This window comes from Mchenga conophoros, linkage group LG22 (genome assembly GCF_057382185.1).
Source record: "Mchenga conophoros isolate Kocher_MC1m ecotype Shallow Benthic linkage group LG22, M_conophoros_male_GT1.1, whole genome shotgun sequence".
NCBI classification, from domain to species: Eukaryota; Metazoa; Chordata; class Actinopteri; order Cichliformes; family Cichlidae; genus Mchenga; species Mchenga conophoros.
This window is the reverse complement of record NC_140546.1, coordinates 36,932,894-36,950,879: the sequence shown is the minus strand read 5'-3', so window position 1 is coordinate 36,950,879 and position 17,986 is coordinate 36,932,894. Positions and strand designations below refer to the sequence as shown.

Genomic DNA, 17,986 nt, shown 5'->3' with positions numbered 1-17,986 from the left:
AGCTGCTGATACATGCAACTTTTAGATTTCATATTATAAAGAATGACTCATTTTCACACTTTCTATAGCTGATGTTGTAGTGGTAATTAAAAAATCCTAGATGTTATTACTTTTAAAAAAGGTTTATGATGTTGAAAATTAGATTTTTTTCACAGAATTTTTTTTTAAAATAGCCTGCCCTGAGCTTCATGTCATCTTTAAATGTATAAAATGGACAGTTTTGTTTAAAACTGCAATAAAAAATAAAGAAATAGGATAAAACAACAGAGCGAACAACGGGAAACCTCAGTACAAACCAATAGATAATAATTTTATCGACTATGTTAAAAAATATGAGGAATTTTTTGTTGTGTCTTTTGCAGTCTTATTAGAGTTTTAGAGGAGTTTTCCCTGATTTGTCATTAATTACTTGACTATACATTAGAATTTCTCCTTCTGAAAGTATATTTGCAGAAGTGGAAAATATACATGTTTTAGGCTACTACAAAACACTATATATGGACCTCTCCCATCCCAACAATGGCCTCTTCTCAATGTTGAGGTCTGGCAAATGCTTCCACTCTCTTAAGGCCAAAACAGAGAGAATGAGGACGAGCTTCTTCCCTCAGGCTATTCGGGTCTTGACCCAGGGATACTCTGAACTGTCATGCATCATGTCACTGCACACACACTGTTTATTTGCACACTTCTTATAATTTCTTTCTTAAATATTTTATTTGCATATTCTATTTTTTATCTTATAATTTAGCTTAGTTCTTAGGTTAAATTCCTAATTTATTCTTCAAATCTGTTAGACCTTTTTTTTACTGTAAACTTTTAAAATGTAAATTTTGTAAATTTCTTTACTGTAGTTTAATGGTCGGATATTGTACAGCAATAACGTTTCACTACATGTTGTACTGTGTACGACAGAATTTGAATGTACAAACCTGAAAAATACATTAAAATACATTATTGAAAATATACTGAAAGTTTTTCAGTCTGCTCTTAACACACCGTCACAGACCTTCTTATTAGGGTCCCAGTGATAGTTTCATAATTTTTCACAGTTGTGTGTTTATGTGATTTTTCATGATTTTTGATTTCCAAAAAAATAAACGTTGATTTTCTAATATAATCATACAGTTTTCTGAAGCTGACGGGCAAACAGTGAAATGTTTGGTTGTAAAGTAAAACAATTATTCTTTTATCAGAACGATTGCTGAATAACAATAACACACACACACACACACACACACTTCTGAGATATAGTAGCGGATATAAATCAGTTGAAGCTTGAATGAAATTAAGAACAGAACAAACATTTTCACTCTTTATCTTTTCTGTTTTTTCATTATTTTGCATTTGGCTAGGGTCAGTGACCCTACGAGCAGCGCGAGGCAATAAATGAACCCTGCAGAGGTTCCACAGGTAGTCCAACGTGTCCAGGATGGCACATTAAGGCCACCTGTGTATGTGTCTTTAACTAAACAATCAGAAACAGACTCTATGAGGGTGGTCTGGTGGTCCTAACTCCTGTAGTGGGCTTTGTGCTCACTGCCTGGCACCATAGCCCAATTGGAATTTGCCATAGGATACCAAAACTGGGAGGTGTGAGACACAGACCTGTACAGGCTAGACCAGGGATGCCCAATCCCAGTCCTCGAGAGCTACCATCCTGCAGCTTAGATGCATCCTTGTTCCGTCACACCTGAATCAAATGAATGGCTTGTTATCAGGCCTTTGCCAAACTTGATGGCATGCTGAAGAGGTAATCCAATCGTTTGATTCAGCTGTGTTGGAGTAGGGATGCATCTAAAAGCTGCAGGACTCTTGAGGACTGGGATTGGGCACCCCTGGGCTGCACAATGGCACCCTGACTGCCTTTAGGTACTGGGGTGAAATCCTTGGCTCTGCGGTCATATCCTACGCTTCCAAAATGGGTCCTGAAGTCTTCCTGATTCAAGACGATGCCTCATGTGGGGAGAGTATGCAGGCAGTTCCTGGAGGATGAAGGAACTGATACCACTGACCTGCCCCCACACTGACCTGACCTAAATCTGATAGAACAGATCGGAACATTATTTTTCCGTCCATTTGATGCTGCCAGGTTACACCTCAGATTGTCCAGGAGCTCAGAAATGCCCTGGTCCAGATCTGGGAAGAGATCCCCATTATCCGTCATCTCATTAGGAGCCCATGTTGTTGGGCAGACATACAAGCATGTGGGGGCCATACAAACTACTAAGTAAGAGTGGACAGAAGAGTGCAGAATGGACTAGTCTCTCACATCAGTTTTTGCCTTTGACTTTTGGTCTTTTGAATTCAGCACTCGAGGTTGATTTTTACTTCCATCAAAAGACGTGGCATTCTTTTGTTCCTAACACATTACTATGTAATGGTATCGATACCATGCTCATATTAGCACAGACATCCAGCATAATCTTTTCCCATTGAGATCTGATGTTTTAACCCCCCCCCCCACACACACACATATATGTGTGAGTAAAATATGCAATATATTCCCTCATGCTACCAGTACTGACCAGAACTGACATCCATCCATCCTCTTCCACTTAACGTTGTCAGGGTTGCAGGAGGGCTGGAGCCAATCCCAGCTATCATAGGGCGAGAGGCAGGGTACACCCTGGACAGGTCAACCAGTACTGACACTGACCCCTTAAATTAGCTTAAATGCTTTGAGTATTTTAAGCTCTTCTTAACCTTGCTCCCTCTGGCACACATTGTAAGGCCATGCAAAGCTGCTTCTAATGTGGTGCACACTTTGTGAAAACCTGAACAAAAACACACTCCCATACAGAGGAGTGTCAGTATTAAGAGTGAGCTTCCTTTCCACAGCCACTCAGGTTATGCCTACGTCTCCACATCAAGATCACCACAGCTTAACACAAACCAAATACAGAAACATCTCTTTGTCAGGTTTAATTAAATCCTGTGATTTATGATAGTACCACTCAATTGATTTTTACTTAGGACATACATTTTTAGCGCACCTTCCCTTCTGCAGCATAAAAGCAGCTTTGTCCTCCAAAGCTTCATTGCTGTTTGTAGCGACAGGCTTTGCTTCATATTCTTTGCCATGTGTCTGTTTTGTGGACCGTGTGGACAGAGTTTCACAGGCTACTTGTTTTCCATCCTAGAGAATTGGATATAAGGATGCAGAGAGCACAGAACGAATCTCCAGATTAAAACCTAAAAACCTTTGTGTATGGAATTGACATGCTCTCCCTGTAAATAGGTTTCCGTCCACAGTCCAAAGATAATCATGGTTAGGTGTGGTCATTCTAAACTGGCTGTAGTGTGCTGTGAAAATGAAAACACTGGAGAAAAAAATGGTTTCCTAAAAAAATAAAATGTAGCATTAAGGGTGAAATCTTTCATAAAATAAAGGATGTGCAAAGATTCTTTGAATGGCAGAGATGTAGCACAGAGCCATGGCTCAACGTCTCACAGTGAAGCCATTTATAATTCTTAACTTGTTTGATCTGCTGCTCACAACAAACAAACACAAGCAGAATTTGTAGACTTTTAACTGTATTTTCATAAACTTTACAGCTTTTCCTACTGATAAAAACCTCCCTTATGGCCGTTCATTAAACAATAAATATATGACAGAAAAGTTTCTTTTTTCACCTTCTGCTATAGAAATTTTAGTTTTTTCTTTTCAGTTTTTCTTTCTTTGTCACAGCAGCTTTTTCTTCATCATGTAGAAAAATAGTTTAATATATTAATATTAATATTATATAATTATATATTATGTATAAATGTATGTAAATATCCTTTACAGTGACACAAAGGGGAGTGTCACTGCTCCGGCCCACTAATATCAAAGTGTGCTGCATGTGGCCCGCCGTGTAAAATGAGTTTGACAACCCTGCCTTAAACTGTGGCAGCGTCAGCTCCAGTGGAGCTATTGTGTTATCAGTCTTTTTGTTGAAAAACTGGGGGCTGCTGGGTTTAATGTTGTCAAACTTATTATTCACACACTGTTGTGGTGCAGGTCTATTTTTAGTCACGAATGTGGGTTAAACGCTCCCGCTTACATGGTGACGACGGTGCACTATGGCACTGTGCGATAAAAAAAAGCATTGAAGCAAAAAAATGTGAAGATTTTTTATAATTCTTTTTCAAATTACTTGGTGAATGGTTGCAGCCCTATTCTGAATTATTTTAATTTCTTTAAGGGGGAGGTATATGGTGTCAGTTCTCCATTCCAAGAGAGAAGAACTTCTCAGTCAGCACGTTCTCTTACTGGCTGGTTGTAAAAGGCAGTGTGTGTTCATATCAGCATTCTCTGGTGTCACTAACCACAGTTCTCATAGATAGCCAATCACAGTCCCTCCCCTTATTCATCTCGCAGACTCCAGCAGGGAGCCTGTGCTTTTTTACCCAACCGGCAGGTTCAGCCAGAGGGTAAGGGTTGAGGAGTCGCTCATTTTTCTCTCCCTGTTCGTAAGCCACACTAGCTGTGCCCACTTGTCTGTCAATGGCCTTTATTTCTCTGAGCTTTCTGTATATGTTAACATGCAGAGAAGCCGACTCAAAGTTTAATCACGCAGAAAATGGAAAAAGGCTCCCCCGCAACTGATGCCCATGTAGCTAACTGATGACCACACCTCCACACATACATGTAATGAGGGGTGTAATGCATCTATGTTTATACGTCCCATCTGTCTGCAGGTGGTCACACTGCCTCTTAGAAGCAGCCATGAGTTTCAAATAGGTAGCAGGGCTAAATTGTTGTGGCTGCCTCTCTTCAGTGTGTAATCGCCCAGCCATCACAAATGCACCAAAGTATTTTTCCTCTAGATGTATGTTGAAGTGTGCTGTACCGCCTGGTGAAGGCTAAGGCACATTAATTCTGTGCTTCAGTAGCCCTCACCTGATGCGAACACCTTGTTTCAGTTATTAAGTGTTTGATACAGAATATTACACTGTGGTTATTATATAGGGAACTGTTCTTGTGTAGAATGCTGCTTCCATATTTTAAGTCACAACAACAGACTGAACTATGTAAGAGTAAAACGTTATAATTCAATACAATGTGCTGAAAAAGTAAAATTACTTAAACATTTATTACTTGATGTATGTATAACATACATAATCTATCTAAGTAGGCGGTAGGTGAAGTGTCTTGCCCAAGGACACAAGAGAGTCCGAGCCGGGGCTCGAACCAGCAACCTTCCGGTTACAAGGCGAACTGCCAACTCTTTGAGCCACGACCGCCTTATGTTATGCTAACTTAGCTGTGTAGCTAGCGATCAAGTAGCACATCATTATATAGCAGCTAGTCCAACTTCAGTAACCCTACAAACGTCACTGCTGTTTAGTTTTCTGTCCTCATTTATGTTGGAAGTGATAGCAGAGCTGTACGTTTGAATTTTTTCTCTCAGGGCTTTCTGTTGCTCTGCCTCCCTGTTAGGTGTGGCTGTGTGCAGGCAGGAATAGGACCCAAGGTGCAGACTCCGGAGACAGAACTTAAACCAAAACAGCTTTAATGCTGAACGCAAACATCATATAACTAGAAAAAACTCAAAATAAACTTACACCGGTGGATGAGCAAAACACACAGCAAAGTAAACGGTAGATCGCGACACGGACACAGAGAAACACAGGGCTTAAATACACAGAGGGAGCAATCAGGGAATGAGTAACAGGAGGGAAACACAGCTGGGACAAATCAGAACTGACGAGACCAAAGAAGCGTAACCTGAACACACTGAGAAAAGACAGAGACCTTCAAAGTAAAACAGGAAACACATAACACAGACTGAACAAAGACACAGCCTCACATGTAGGCACTACAGAGGGAACAGAGACGTGGGACCAGGGCAGACACAAACACTGACTGCACACGGGGATATAGGAACTAAGGATACACATAGACGCGAACTAGACAAGGGGATGCAGGTGATAGGGGAGACAGAGCAACTAAAGAAGACAGAGACATAAACCATAAGACAGAACTCAAAAAAACCAAAAACTAGAAAATATAAATAATATCATAAACTCAAAAACCCTGGGTCAACGACCCAGGCATCCTAACACTCCCGTCTTTGGAACTCCCTTCCTCCTGAGATAAGAAACATCACTTCCTTCCCTCTTTTTAAGACTCAAAACTCACCTATTCACAATAGCCTATTTCACGGAAACTTTTCCATCCTGCTACTTTAATTTATTTTATTTATTTGCTCAATGTTTTATCCTTTTTTTTGTAAATTGTTATGTTTGTTGTTGTGATCGCTTGTGTACAGTGTCCTTGAGTGTTTTGAAAGGTGCTTTCTTAAATAAAATGTATTATTATTGTTATTATTATTATTATCATTATCATTGTTATTATTATTAATCACTGCAGCAAACCCTCCTGGCACCGGGTTGCAAGTTCTTCTCACCTCGGCTTCTCTTTACAATATTTCAGCCTACATTCCTACTACCAGGTATCCAACTATATCTCCTCCTAACCCAGTTCTTTTTCCTCCTTCCGTCAGAGCAGCTCCAAGCAGCACATGGCCAAGTTTTTTAGCCCAGGACCCCTCTTTTCAAACTAATATTGCTCAGTTTTCGCTGGCCTCTTCACCTCCCTCTGCAATTCCTCTTCCCAGCCCACCAGCTCCAAAACCTTCCCCAGTATCTGCTCACCTTCGCCAACAAATCGTTGCTGGTAAATATATAGATCTAGCTGACCTCATTCTACTACCACTCAACCAGCCCACTCCACCCAGGTTGATCGACAGCCACGACGGTCCCATCATCATGTGCGGCCCCATCTCGGGCAAAGGAGCTCACTGCGCTTGAGTTTGCTTTCGCCTTTTCACTATACAGAGGTGTTCTCTGCACCGCTTTCCCCTTCCAAACACAAGAGCTCGATATGTACTTGACTATAATACTTGATCTCACCCTATGATTCGGCGGCACCGGCTTTAACTAGTACCACATCCAGTTCGCTTCTCATGCAGCAGTTTGCTTACAACAGTTTGATCAGGACACATTCAGGGGCAGTCTCAACCAGGAACTCTGGTCGCATCTTCGCTGCCCGTTTTTGTCTTTCCTGCAAGATATGCGGTGCTCCTGTATCATCCTGTATCGTTTGAGCCCAAAATAATTCACAGCCCATAAGCCGCACATCCGCTCTTAACTGCTTGGCCCCAACATGTACACCAGAAATTTCAAAACACACAGAATCCATTCCTAGCATGCCTTTGCCACAAGGTACAGATAGGAAGGGCAGACCCGTCATGCATCCAGGAGGCCGCACCATTTGCAATAATTTCAACGATTCTGGTTGCCTCAGGTGTTAGTGCCGCTATCTCCACTCCTGCTCCTGTTACAACGGCGGCAATTCTCGCTCAGCATGCCCCCCTAGCAATGACTAGCTTTACCTGTTTCGACACGCATTCAGAATCCAAGATCAAAAGAAGCCTTAAAAAATCACCCTAACCCAGACTTTGTCAACGTTTTATTCAAAGGTTTTTCAGAAGGTTTCCACCCAGGCATTGTCACCCAGCCATCAGTTTCTTGTACCTGTAGAAACCTCCAGTTGACAGCCAAAGAAGTTAGGGAGGGTTTCATGATTGGACCCTTTTCTAAACCACCTTTTCCCCTCTTTTGCATCAGCCCACTTGACATCACAACAGAAATTATTCAGGCAAAAAGCGCAAAATCGTTGAGTTATCTGTGCTTCATGGTAGTCATATTGCGTGCATAAATAGCCTTGTTCCCAGCGATGATTATTCTCTTAAATACTCTACAGTGAACCATGCCATTTCCCTTGTTAAGATCGCTGGCAGAGATGCATGGCTTTTAAAATGCCTGCCAATTCACCCTGACTTCAGGTGCCTGTTCGGAGTCAAGTGGAGGGATGTCTATTATTTCGCCGTCAGGCTAACCTTTGGTTGCAAAAGCAGCCCCAAGCTGTTTGACTCACTCTCTGAAGCTCTATGTTAGTTCCTTTTCTACAACCATAAGCTGCCATTTTTAGTTCATCTTCTTGACAATTTCCTAGTCATATCCCCTTCCATGTCACCGCCAGCTCATGAGTCTTCTCCGAACTTGGCGTTCCAATTTCAGAAAAAAAGAGGGCCTATTGAAAAACTCTTGAAAACTCTTGAAAATCACTTTTGTCCTTCAAAACTTCGTTGCCACATGTTCCAAACGACAGCTAGCCTCCCTTACTTAAACTTTGCACTATGGATAATTCCTCAAGACCGCTCTTTTATCTCTCACTTGCAGCATCTAAACCATCACTCCGCAGCACTATCACGCTAGAAAACTATTCCAAAGCCAAACTGCGACTCTGGCAACTTCTCCTTGCTAACTGGACTGGCATTTCTTTCTTTTATGACATTCAGCTTTACACAGATGCTGCCCCTTCTGCCAGCTTTGGGGGTTATTATGGCAGAAGATGGTTCACTTCAGCATGGCCTCCTGAGTTCTGCCACTATATCCAGGAATGGTTCCTGCCTTCCTCAGCTGTTTTCGAAATCTACCCAGTGGTCATCTCGGCCTTACTGTGGGGCCACAAATGGTCAAAAAGATCCATCCTCATTCACTCAGACAACCTCACTGTAGCTCACATAATCAACAAAGGCCAAAGCAATTCCCCTTCCATCATGCCCCTCATGCATCTGCTCATGCATGGCTGTCAGTCACCCACCAGCCTTGGGCTCTTATGCAGAGGCAGCTCTGACACTAGTTCTCCATTTTCAGCCACAAAATGCGTGATCTAAACCCTAGCATCGCAGAGCTCATCGACCTCTCCCAAGAAGCTATAATCAATAGTCTTGCCGCAAGCAACTTGGAACATGTTCCGTTTCTTCCACAATCACTTCAATCTTCCCTTCCCGTTATTTGACATTGCAATCACGTCTAGGTTTGTATCTTTTGCATTCCGATTTCTGGGCGGCATCAATTTCTTTGCCAAAACACTCACAGGTTCGCCTTGCTTGACCATTTCATCGCCTCAGCTATCGCTACTCATCCAAGGTCTCAAACGGCAGACACCCTCTGCAACCCCACGGGTGCAACTCAATTCAATTACACTATAAAAATGCAGTCGAATTGAACATATGAGTCTTATAAGTTACAAATGAAATGAAATTCTCAGCTGTTGGTAACAATCTATCCAATCCACAGATGCAATGAAATCAAAACATGGATGTCCATGGGTTAAGTTATGAGAAATGACATAGGGAAATAGTCTTTAACATGCTTACTGAAATATATTTAATACTTTGTGTTGGTGGGGACAGCTTCAAGATACGTGAAGAAACTTTGCATGCATCAGGTGTGGTTGTGGCCCAATTTTCAACTGTTCTGATAATTCTTTATACTCCTCTGTCTAAAATCTTGCGGGGGGCATCTAATTGTGGTTTATGGTGAAATGATGATCTTTCCACTTCCAGATTATGGCCCCAACAGTGCTCACAGGAGCCAGTGGCATCAGTAGTTTTTGCAACAATAAGGTTATGAAGGTCTTGAGAGAGCTCATTGTTTTTACCCATCATGAGATGTTTCTTGTGTGACATGTTGGTAATGACACGTTTTTATTGGCCATCAGTTGGGACTGAACCAGCTGATATTAATTTGCATGACTGCTTTCTAATTACTGATAGATTTCTGCTGGTGTCATGACTGTCCATGCCTTTTTGCACCTTGCCTTCTTCATGTGTTCAATAGTTTTCCCCTGTTTTATTTCTTATTAATACACAAAACTTATGGACATCTATGGTTAGATTTCTGTGCATGTGCGATTTGGATTTTTTGTTACCGAAATCTGGTAATAATGTCAATAGCACCTGTTATGGGCTGGTGATTTGTTACACAAGACACACACATTGTGCTGAACAGACAACATTATTACAATTTATTCTGTCTGATATTCTCATATCATGTAAGTACAAGTATCTAGAGATTTGGACAAAATAGACCACCTGAAAATCAGCAAAAAAATTGTTCAGCGTAGTATGACTAGTTATAACTTGTATAGACATGCTGCCACACAGTAGAATGATGTATGTAAGACAACTGCATTAATGCATTATTCCAAGTATCTATATGTATTATCTGTGGTTTGGTTATATGAGCGAATTTTGCAAAAAAAATGGAGATAGAAAGTTCAAAATTCTTCCTTAAATAATTTCCAACCCAGGCTGGTCTTTAACTCATACTGTAAATATATAAGAGCATGCACAAGTGTCTGTTTTCTTGATCCTCCTTTATCAAGTGGCTTTGTGTGTCAGACCACTGGCTCATCTCCAGCAGATTGTCTCAACGAACATCTGCTTTATGTGCAAATGTTTTAACCTGCTCTCTGCCAGCTTCACAGGGAAACCATCTGGAGCATTGGAAGCAATGAAATGAAAATCAGTGCTTGTCTCTCTGTCCTTACCAAGTTGGAAGTGCATTGTACATTGGCACTATAAAAATGCAATTGAATTGAACAAAGTAATAATAAAATGCCCAAATATAAATAGTCAAGAGTACAGCTAAATATAAATACCCCAAATTGTATAATTTGGAATAACCTTGTAATTTGTAAGTAAACGGTGAGTGTGATGGAAGATCAGATTAAATCACCAGGGAATTCCATACAGGGACAAGGGTCCAGTAATTATAAGAGCTGGTCTCTCAAGATTGGTAATTGGGTTTACCCTGATGAACTACAGAAGAATGTAATCTTATCTGCTGGATGGAATGCTTCCCATTTCTATGTAGAAAGGTTGTGTATGTGTGTGGACAGCTGCTTGGTCTCTACAATCATCATGGTTTTGGTGCATTTTTATTGATGGTGCTAAATTCTCTGTTGTAGCATTGTTAGTGGTATTTTATCTGCATGTTACATGCACATCTCCCATAAACACTGCTGTTTAATGATTAATGCTTAACATTTATTTTATAGCCATCTCTTTTCTGTGTGTGCTCAGCTAATTTACTGGACCCTCCTTCATAATTATCTGAAAATGAAATAATATTTTGGAGTAAATTAGATGGATGTTTCCAAGAAAGGCCTATGCTGTTTGTTAATTGTAATAAGAGGAATTTGTTAACAAGTGTCTGTTTGGTGGATTCAAGTTTGACTAAAATAAAATGGGAAATTTAACTTGGATTGAACCAAAAGAACTTCCTATTTTTTCACTATTCTGGTTGTAAATCCTTGTAACCCGTTTTAGTCCTGGTTTTCAGTACACAGTGAACATCATGTATCAGTTAGTAAGTTTCTGTTCACATACGCACGTTGGTTGGAAAGATATTCATGAATATGAGCTTCAGTAACTTATAAGAAATTAAGTACAAATACGAGCAGTGCCTATTTCTTATTGTAGTAGACAATTAGTTTTTTATTCTAAAACAATAGTGACTTTTACTCAGTTGTATCACCAAAATCATTTCAAATATCTTCATTTGGTTATACTTCATCAAGCAATTTGATAAATGGTTATATTTTCTAGATCAAAGACTTGGCTGAGAAGGTAATTTAAATGAAAATTAACCATCCCTGGAAATGCATTAAGCATTTTGACCAAGCAACACACACAAACTAATCATGAGAAATACTCGAAAGCAGAATGTGATGTATAAAAGTTTATATGTGGAATTTGTAGCTAATGTTTTCTCTCTGTACCCAAAGAACCTAATTGTAGTGAGACCAGTTTAGTTTCCTGTAGGTTAAAATTTAAAGTTCTTTTCTAGTTCCAAATTGTTCAATTATTTTAGTTATTTTAGCAGAACAACCTTCTTCATCTCCTTCTTTTTGTTTGCAATCCCTGCAGCCATCGAAACACAGAGCACCAGTTCTGAGGAACTTGTCCCCAGCCCACCATCCCCACCACCCCCTCCTAGGGTGTACAAGCCCTGCTTCGTCTGCCAGGACAAATCCTCTGGATACCACTATGGTGTCAGTGCCTGCGAGGGCTGCAAGGTAGGACTCTTGTACTTTGTCACACAAAGTAATGAGCTTTTTTGTTTCTCTGCCATGCTGAGACCAGGGTTGTTTTTGCTGAAGAGGATTACACACAATTGCCTTTGTTTTTGCCTTCTGAGAACCTTGTGATGGAATTTTTGTTTCTTAATTGTTAACTTTTAAACCTATTTTTTCCATTGTGGGTGCCATGTTGCCTCGTAAGTAACAGCAAGACTGAGAGACAATGATACAGTGCTATGAAAAGAAAGTATTTGCCCCCTTCCTATTTTTTTTTATTAAAATATTTATTTTCTCTTTTCTTTGTGCACATTTGTTTCAGATCATCAAACAAAGTTTCATGATAGACAAAGATAACCTGAGTAAATAAAAAATGCAATGATTTTTTTGTTAAGTGAAAAAAACTACCCAGGACTACCTGGCCCTATGTGAAAAAGCAATGGTCCCTTAAGTGATTGTGCCACTCTTGGCAGCACGAACTGCAGTCAAGCATTTGCAGTAACTGGACATTGTTTTATTTCTGCCACATTTGAGGGTTTTCAATACAACTTGTTTAAGGTCATGTCTAGGCAACTCCAAAGCCTTTAAGAGGTGGATTCGCTGGTGTGATGTGTTCATGCTCCTGCTGTATAACCCAAGCACGCGTAAGTCTTTGAGGAGTTTCTGGTAGAGAGCAGAATTCATGGTTCCATCACTTATGGCTAGTTGTTTAGGCCCTGTCCCAAATCATCATGCTACCACCACCATGTTTGACTCTTAGTGTAATGTTCTTTTATGATATGCTATGGTCATTTTATTCCTGATAGAATGGGATTCAAACTTCCAAAAAGCTGCTGTTGTCTTTTCAGTCCACAGACAATTTTCCCAAACGTCTTAGAGATTATCAAGATTTTTTTTCTTGATTCAAATGTGCGACAGCAATGGTTTTCACCTTGGAATTCTGTCAATATCCCAGTCTCTTTCTTCTTGCTGAATCGTGAACGATGACTGTGACTGCTTAACTGAGACTGAGGCCCTTGGATGTTGTTTTGGTTCTTTTGTGAGCTCCTGGAGGAGCTGTTGATTTGCTATTTGAGCTCTTTGTTTTTAGGACAACGACTCCTGGGAAGTTTCAACACTATTCCACATTTTCTCCATTGTCAGATAATAACTATTGTGCTGGTTCGCTCGAATCCCCAAACCTTCTAAATGGCATTCCAGATGTCAGTGACTTTGTTTCTCCTCTGTTCTTTCGTTTCTTTAGATCATAGCGGGATGTGTTTTGCTTTTTGTGCTTTTTGAGGGAACCACCTGACTTTGTCTGAATGTATTCCTTGATTCAACAGGTCAGGCCTGGGTGTTTCCAAATTATGGTCGCGTCCAAATTCATGGGCTGCTTCCTCCTGAGGACGCATTTGTAGACCGATTACGTCACAGCGACGCGCCGAAGGCTGTCCAAAGTCGTAGACTCCTCCGAATGCAGCCGACAAATGCATCCTTCATTTCCCCGAATTTGAAGGATGGGTCGGGTGTGTCCTTTGTGGCCCACCATATCCCAGAATTCATAGTGCGGCCCAGACAAAAAAAAGTTTCCGGCAATGGCGGCCGCTACTAAGTTTTAAAATTACTCTTACTAATCTTTCTGGGTCACAAAATAAACTTTTAAAATATTTTCAGGTGAGAAAGTAGTTGTGTAAACATCAAATATCTGCTCGGTTTATCAAGATATCGCATATTTGCAAAAGTGTGCCGACGTTTTCGGAGACGTCTGTTACCCACCAGCTCGATAGCTAGCCGGGAGCTCGAGGGTCACTGAAGCCGCCGAGAATGGCACAACTCCCGGCACATCATTTTCAGATCACCGCAGACTTTTGCTACTCAGGTTAAACGTAATATATAAGTCACTTAGACAACCTAAAAATGTTATTGTTGGGCTTTTTATGCACTCCATACTGTACAGTAACGCCACTGTTTTGCACATGTCTCACTCTGTATATTTTATTTTATATATTTTATTTATTGTTTACTCTATTTAATTTGTAAAATATGTGTACACACACACACACACACACACACACGTAGAAAAATATTTAGTATACACATCCAGAAATGCATATACTATTATATATTGTACATATATTTATTAGTTTCAGATGCAGCCATTCTTGTATTTTGCTTGTTTACATTATTGTATTTTGCACAACTCTGTTGCTTGTGAAGCTCGCACACAAGAATTTCACTCACATGTGCTGTACCAATGTACCTGCACATGTGATGTGACAATAAAAGTGATTTGATTTGATTTGATTTGATTTGATTTTTCAGTGTTTTATTTGTTCGTGAGTAAATTGGTTTGGCTGAGATTAAAGTTATTAGATTAGATTAGATAAAATAAAACTTTATTAATACATCGGGTGGGTTCCTCCTTGGTTTTCACACAGCTGACTAAACTTCAAATAGACTACTGATTAAACAGAAGTATGAGATGCTCGAGAATTTACTCCAGTGTCCTGTTATATTTTAGATAGCACGGAGCAGACGACCGAGTTTATTAAACTCCACCGAGACAGCGGTGACCCGACCTTCTGAGGATCCGGCCCACGTAGACCGCGAAGGCCGGTTCCTCAGGAGGATGCAGCCCGTGAATTTGGACAGGACCTATGTGGTTAATCAAAGTTAATTTGTGATTTAACAAATGTGTGAAAAAAATAATTTCTGTAGTGTATAGATTTTTAGTTTTGTTTATGTTGGTTTTCAAAGCCTTAAACGCCATGAAGTAATTTTTTTATATATCTGCAGGAATAAAAAGATGTTAAGTGAGAAAATCTGATTGTTTTCCTAATTTGAGTCTACCACTCCTTTGTTACACAAGTGTATTCGTGCCCCGTCTCTGTCTGCCACTGTTCTACTTTTAGAAACTCCTCCCAACATCGGCTCTGGCAGCAGTTTCATATCTGTTGCTAGGCAACTGCTCACACCTGCATGCAGATAGACACGTATACAAACAATATTCAGTAGGCCTGTGTGGAGTTTGGTGTGCTTCTTTAACGTTTTTAATGGATTGGTGTACAGTACTGTTAGTAGGAGCAGTAACAGAGTAATATAATAATATTTTCTGAGGAATCCACATGTATTTGTTGAAGGTGGGCTGTACTATTTCTTGTCAAGTTCTGCAGTTTTCCTTTCCATGCAGTCCAACTACGTGATGACCTCTCCCCCTCCTCTCTTTGTAACTGAAGCAGTGGTATGAGAAGGATTTTTGGACTTAGAGAGGCGGTGATCCAACATGTCCTCATCCCAATGTGTAACATACCGACGACAGTGAGAAATCGTCGGTTACGCGCTGGGAATGATAATGCTCTGGGTCAAACTAAGTGCTGTGTAGGCTCCTATTACATCTATGTCTCATCATAAAGATCTGTCATGACCTCTGACCTTCTTGCTGTGACCTTGATTTAAGGAAAGCTCACATTAAGTGCGGCATCACACAAGAAGTATGGAAAACAAGAAGAAACAAAAGAAAAGAAAATCAGGAATGGAGCATATCCTTTTTCACAGTGTTACTAACTCTGATGTTAAAGATGTTAAAATCATGGCCGCATGTTTTGGGGGGTTTTTGTATTCTATTTGTTACAATGAATCTTTCTGTCTCAGTGACAAAAGCTTTTTTCCCTGCAGTGCATGGGGCAAGCCCCCTCTTATAGGCTGGTGCAACAAGCATGCAGTACAGCTGCAGGCTTCAGGCCAACAAAGAAGATGTTTTACTGCTCAGTGAATGTGCCAGTTAGAGCCACAGATACAGTCAAAAGCAGACAGTGGGAGATTCTGTGTGTAGGCCCGGTGGAGAAATGTTTGAGTAAACTTTTAAAAGTCTTCTATGAAATCTGGGAAACAGACACTATCTCTACTTTTAAGATTGGGCTTCAAACTTTTCTTTTTGATAAAGCATATAGTTAGTGCTGGATCAGGTGACCCTGAATCCTCCCTTAGCTATGCTGCAATAGACTTAGGCTGCTGGGCACTTCCCATAATCCACTGAGTATTTCTTCGCACACCTTTTTCATTCACCATGTATTGTGTATACACTAGTGGTGCAACGGATCATGGTTGATCCGATATCCGAACCGATATCGGATCAACTCCACGGTTCGGCACGCACGTGATCCGAAGAAAAAGAAAAAAAGTATCTGTATGGTGGCGTGGTGGGTCTGTCAAGCGATAGCTATGGTCAGCGCTAGAGGTCCAAGTGGAGGAGCAGAGGAGTTTGCGGCATTTAAGCAGCCCTTTGGTGCCCAGTCCGACCGGGCTAAAGCTATTACAGAAGCTACTGGGTATTTAGCTGCAGATGGGAGGCCGTATTCTGTTGTGAAAAACAAGGGGTTTAAACTATGATGAACGTGCTTGAGCCACGCTATGATATCTCGTTGCGCGTCCGCTTCAGTGACAAGATCGTTCCAAGCATGTATGAGCAGGAGAAGTTTAAAGTTATGGCTGAACTGTCCCAGGCATCTTCTGTTGCCCAACTACGACCTCCAGGGCAACGGAAAGCCACGTGACCGTGACCGCTCGTTATATCACAGCGGAGTGGTAGATACAAAGCCCTGCACTGCCCTATAGATTACATTAGATTAGATGAAACTTTATTTATCCCTCGCGTGGGTTCCTCCAGGAAATTCAGTTTCCAGTAGCACAGCACCGACAGAAGTTACAGAATGTGAGCAGAAATATACCAAATATGCATTTATAAATACAGAGAATACAAAAGGGATAAATAGAATAAATAGGAATAAGAATACAAGGGAACGGCACATTTCAAGTATTGTGAGTCTATTACACCTTTGGATATTAACAAAAACTATTGCACAGTGAAGAGGCACTACAGCTACTTGTTCCCCCTCCTTTGTCCCTGTTTCCCCTCCCTCTCCCCTCCAGAGAGGAGTTAAACAGTTTGATGGCGTGTGGGACTTTTTAAGTCTGCTGGTCCTTGACTTTGGGCGAAGCAACCTGTCACTGAACAGACTCCTCTTGTTTATGGCCGTGTGCAGAGGATGCAGAGGCTGCCCAACATGGTCCATAATGTCCATATTGCACCTTAATTTGTTTTTATATAAGTGTGTGGAATGAGTCTTCAGTTGAATGTTTTTTAATAGGCAAAAAAATACTTAAATAAGTAAATGGCGAGTTGAAATTTTGTCTTTTTTTTCTATTTTTAAGGATCTGAAAATTGATCCGATCCGTGACTTAAAACCGTGATCCGATCCGAACCGTGAGATTTTTGATCCGTTGCACCGCTAGTATACACCATTCTGAATTTATTTACTTGATCTTATTAATCGCTGACCCTCTTCCACAGTGTGTGTTTGGCCTTGTCTTCCTACCCTCACTTGAAAATTGGTTGGGCCAGATGGCCACCCATCCCTGAGGCTGGTTCTCCTGGAAATTTTTTCCTGTTAAAAGAGAGTTTTTCCTTCCCATTGTCACCAGGTGCTTACACAAAGGGAGTCTTTTGACTGTTGGGGTTTCTCTCTGTTGCTGTAGGGTCTTTACTTTACAATATAAAACCCATTGAGGCAACTTTCCTTTTGATTTTGGTGCTATGTAAATAAAGTTGAATTGTGTTGAAATTGTCACAACAGCCCTGTACATGCTCTCCTTCTCCTTTCTCCTTCCAAAGATTACAAAGTATATTTTAGGTGAATTGATTTTTGTTAGAATTATTATTATTATTAGTTGTAGTAGTAGTACAAAAACAGAATTTTATTGCATTCTGTTTTTGCTTTGCTCCTACTAAATTTCTTACAGTTAAAGTCTAAATTGTGGACATTTACTTTTTAACCCTTTGTGAAACATTAAAGGTAACAACAGAGTATTAATCCATTTTAGTGTGAATAGCTGGTCCAGGTTACTCTAGCCCATTAAAATGAACAGAGGCCTGGGGCCGATTGGCCAGGCCCCTAACTTTAACCCAGTTATTACCAGGTGCCCCGATCTAGGGGGGAGCTACGGAAACAGGTGTGGGTGATAGATACTGGGCTTGCAAGGCTACTCAGGTTCCTGGCTTTTATTAGAGCAGGCTGGGTAGACACCTGG

At 40.6% G+C, this 17,986-nt stretch overlaps 1 protein-coding gene across 2 annotated transcripts in view; it reads left to right on the top strand.

Moving 5' to 3' along the window:
* LOC146549869 (retinoic acid receptor beta-like) overlaps window positions 1–17,986 on the top strand; it is a 286,941-nt gene that overhangs the window by 166,868 nt on the left and 102,087 nt on the right. For both annotated transcript variants that reach the window (XM_085263556.1, XM_085263557.1), the window contains one exon: window positions 11,769–11,917. In XM_085263556.1, coding sequence (XP_085119682.1) covers window positions 11,769–11,917 — 149 coding nt within the window. The remainder of the gene's footprint in view (window positions 1–11,768; window positions 11,918–17,986) is intronic.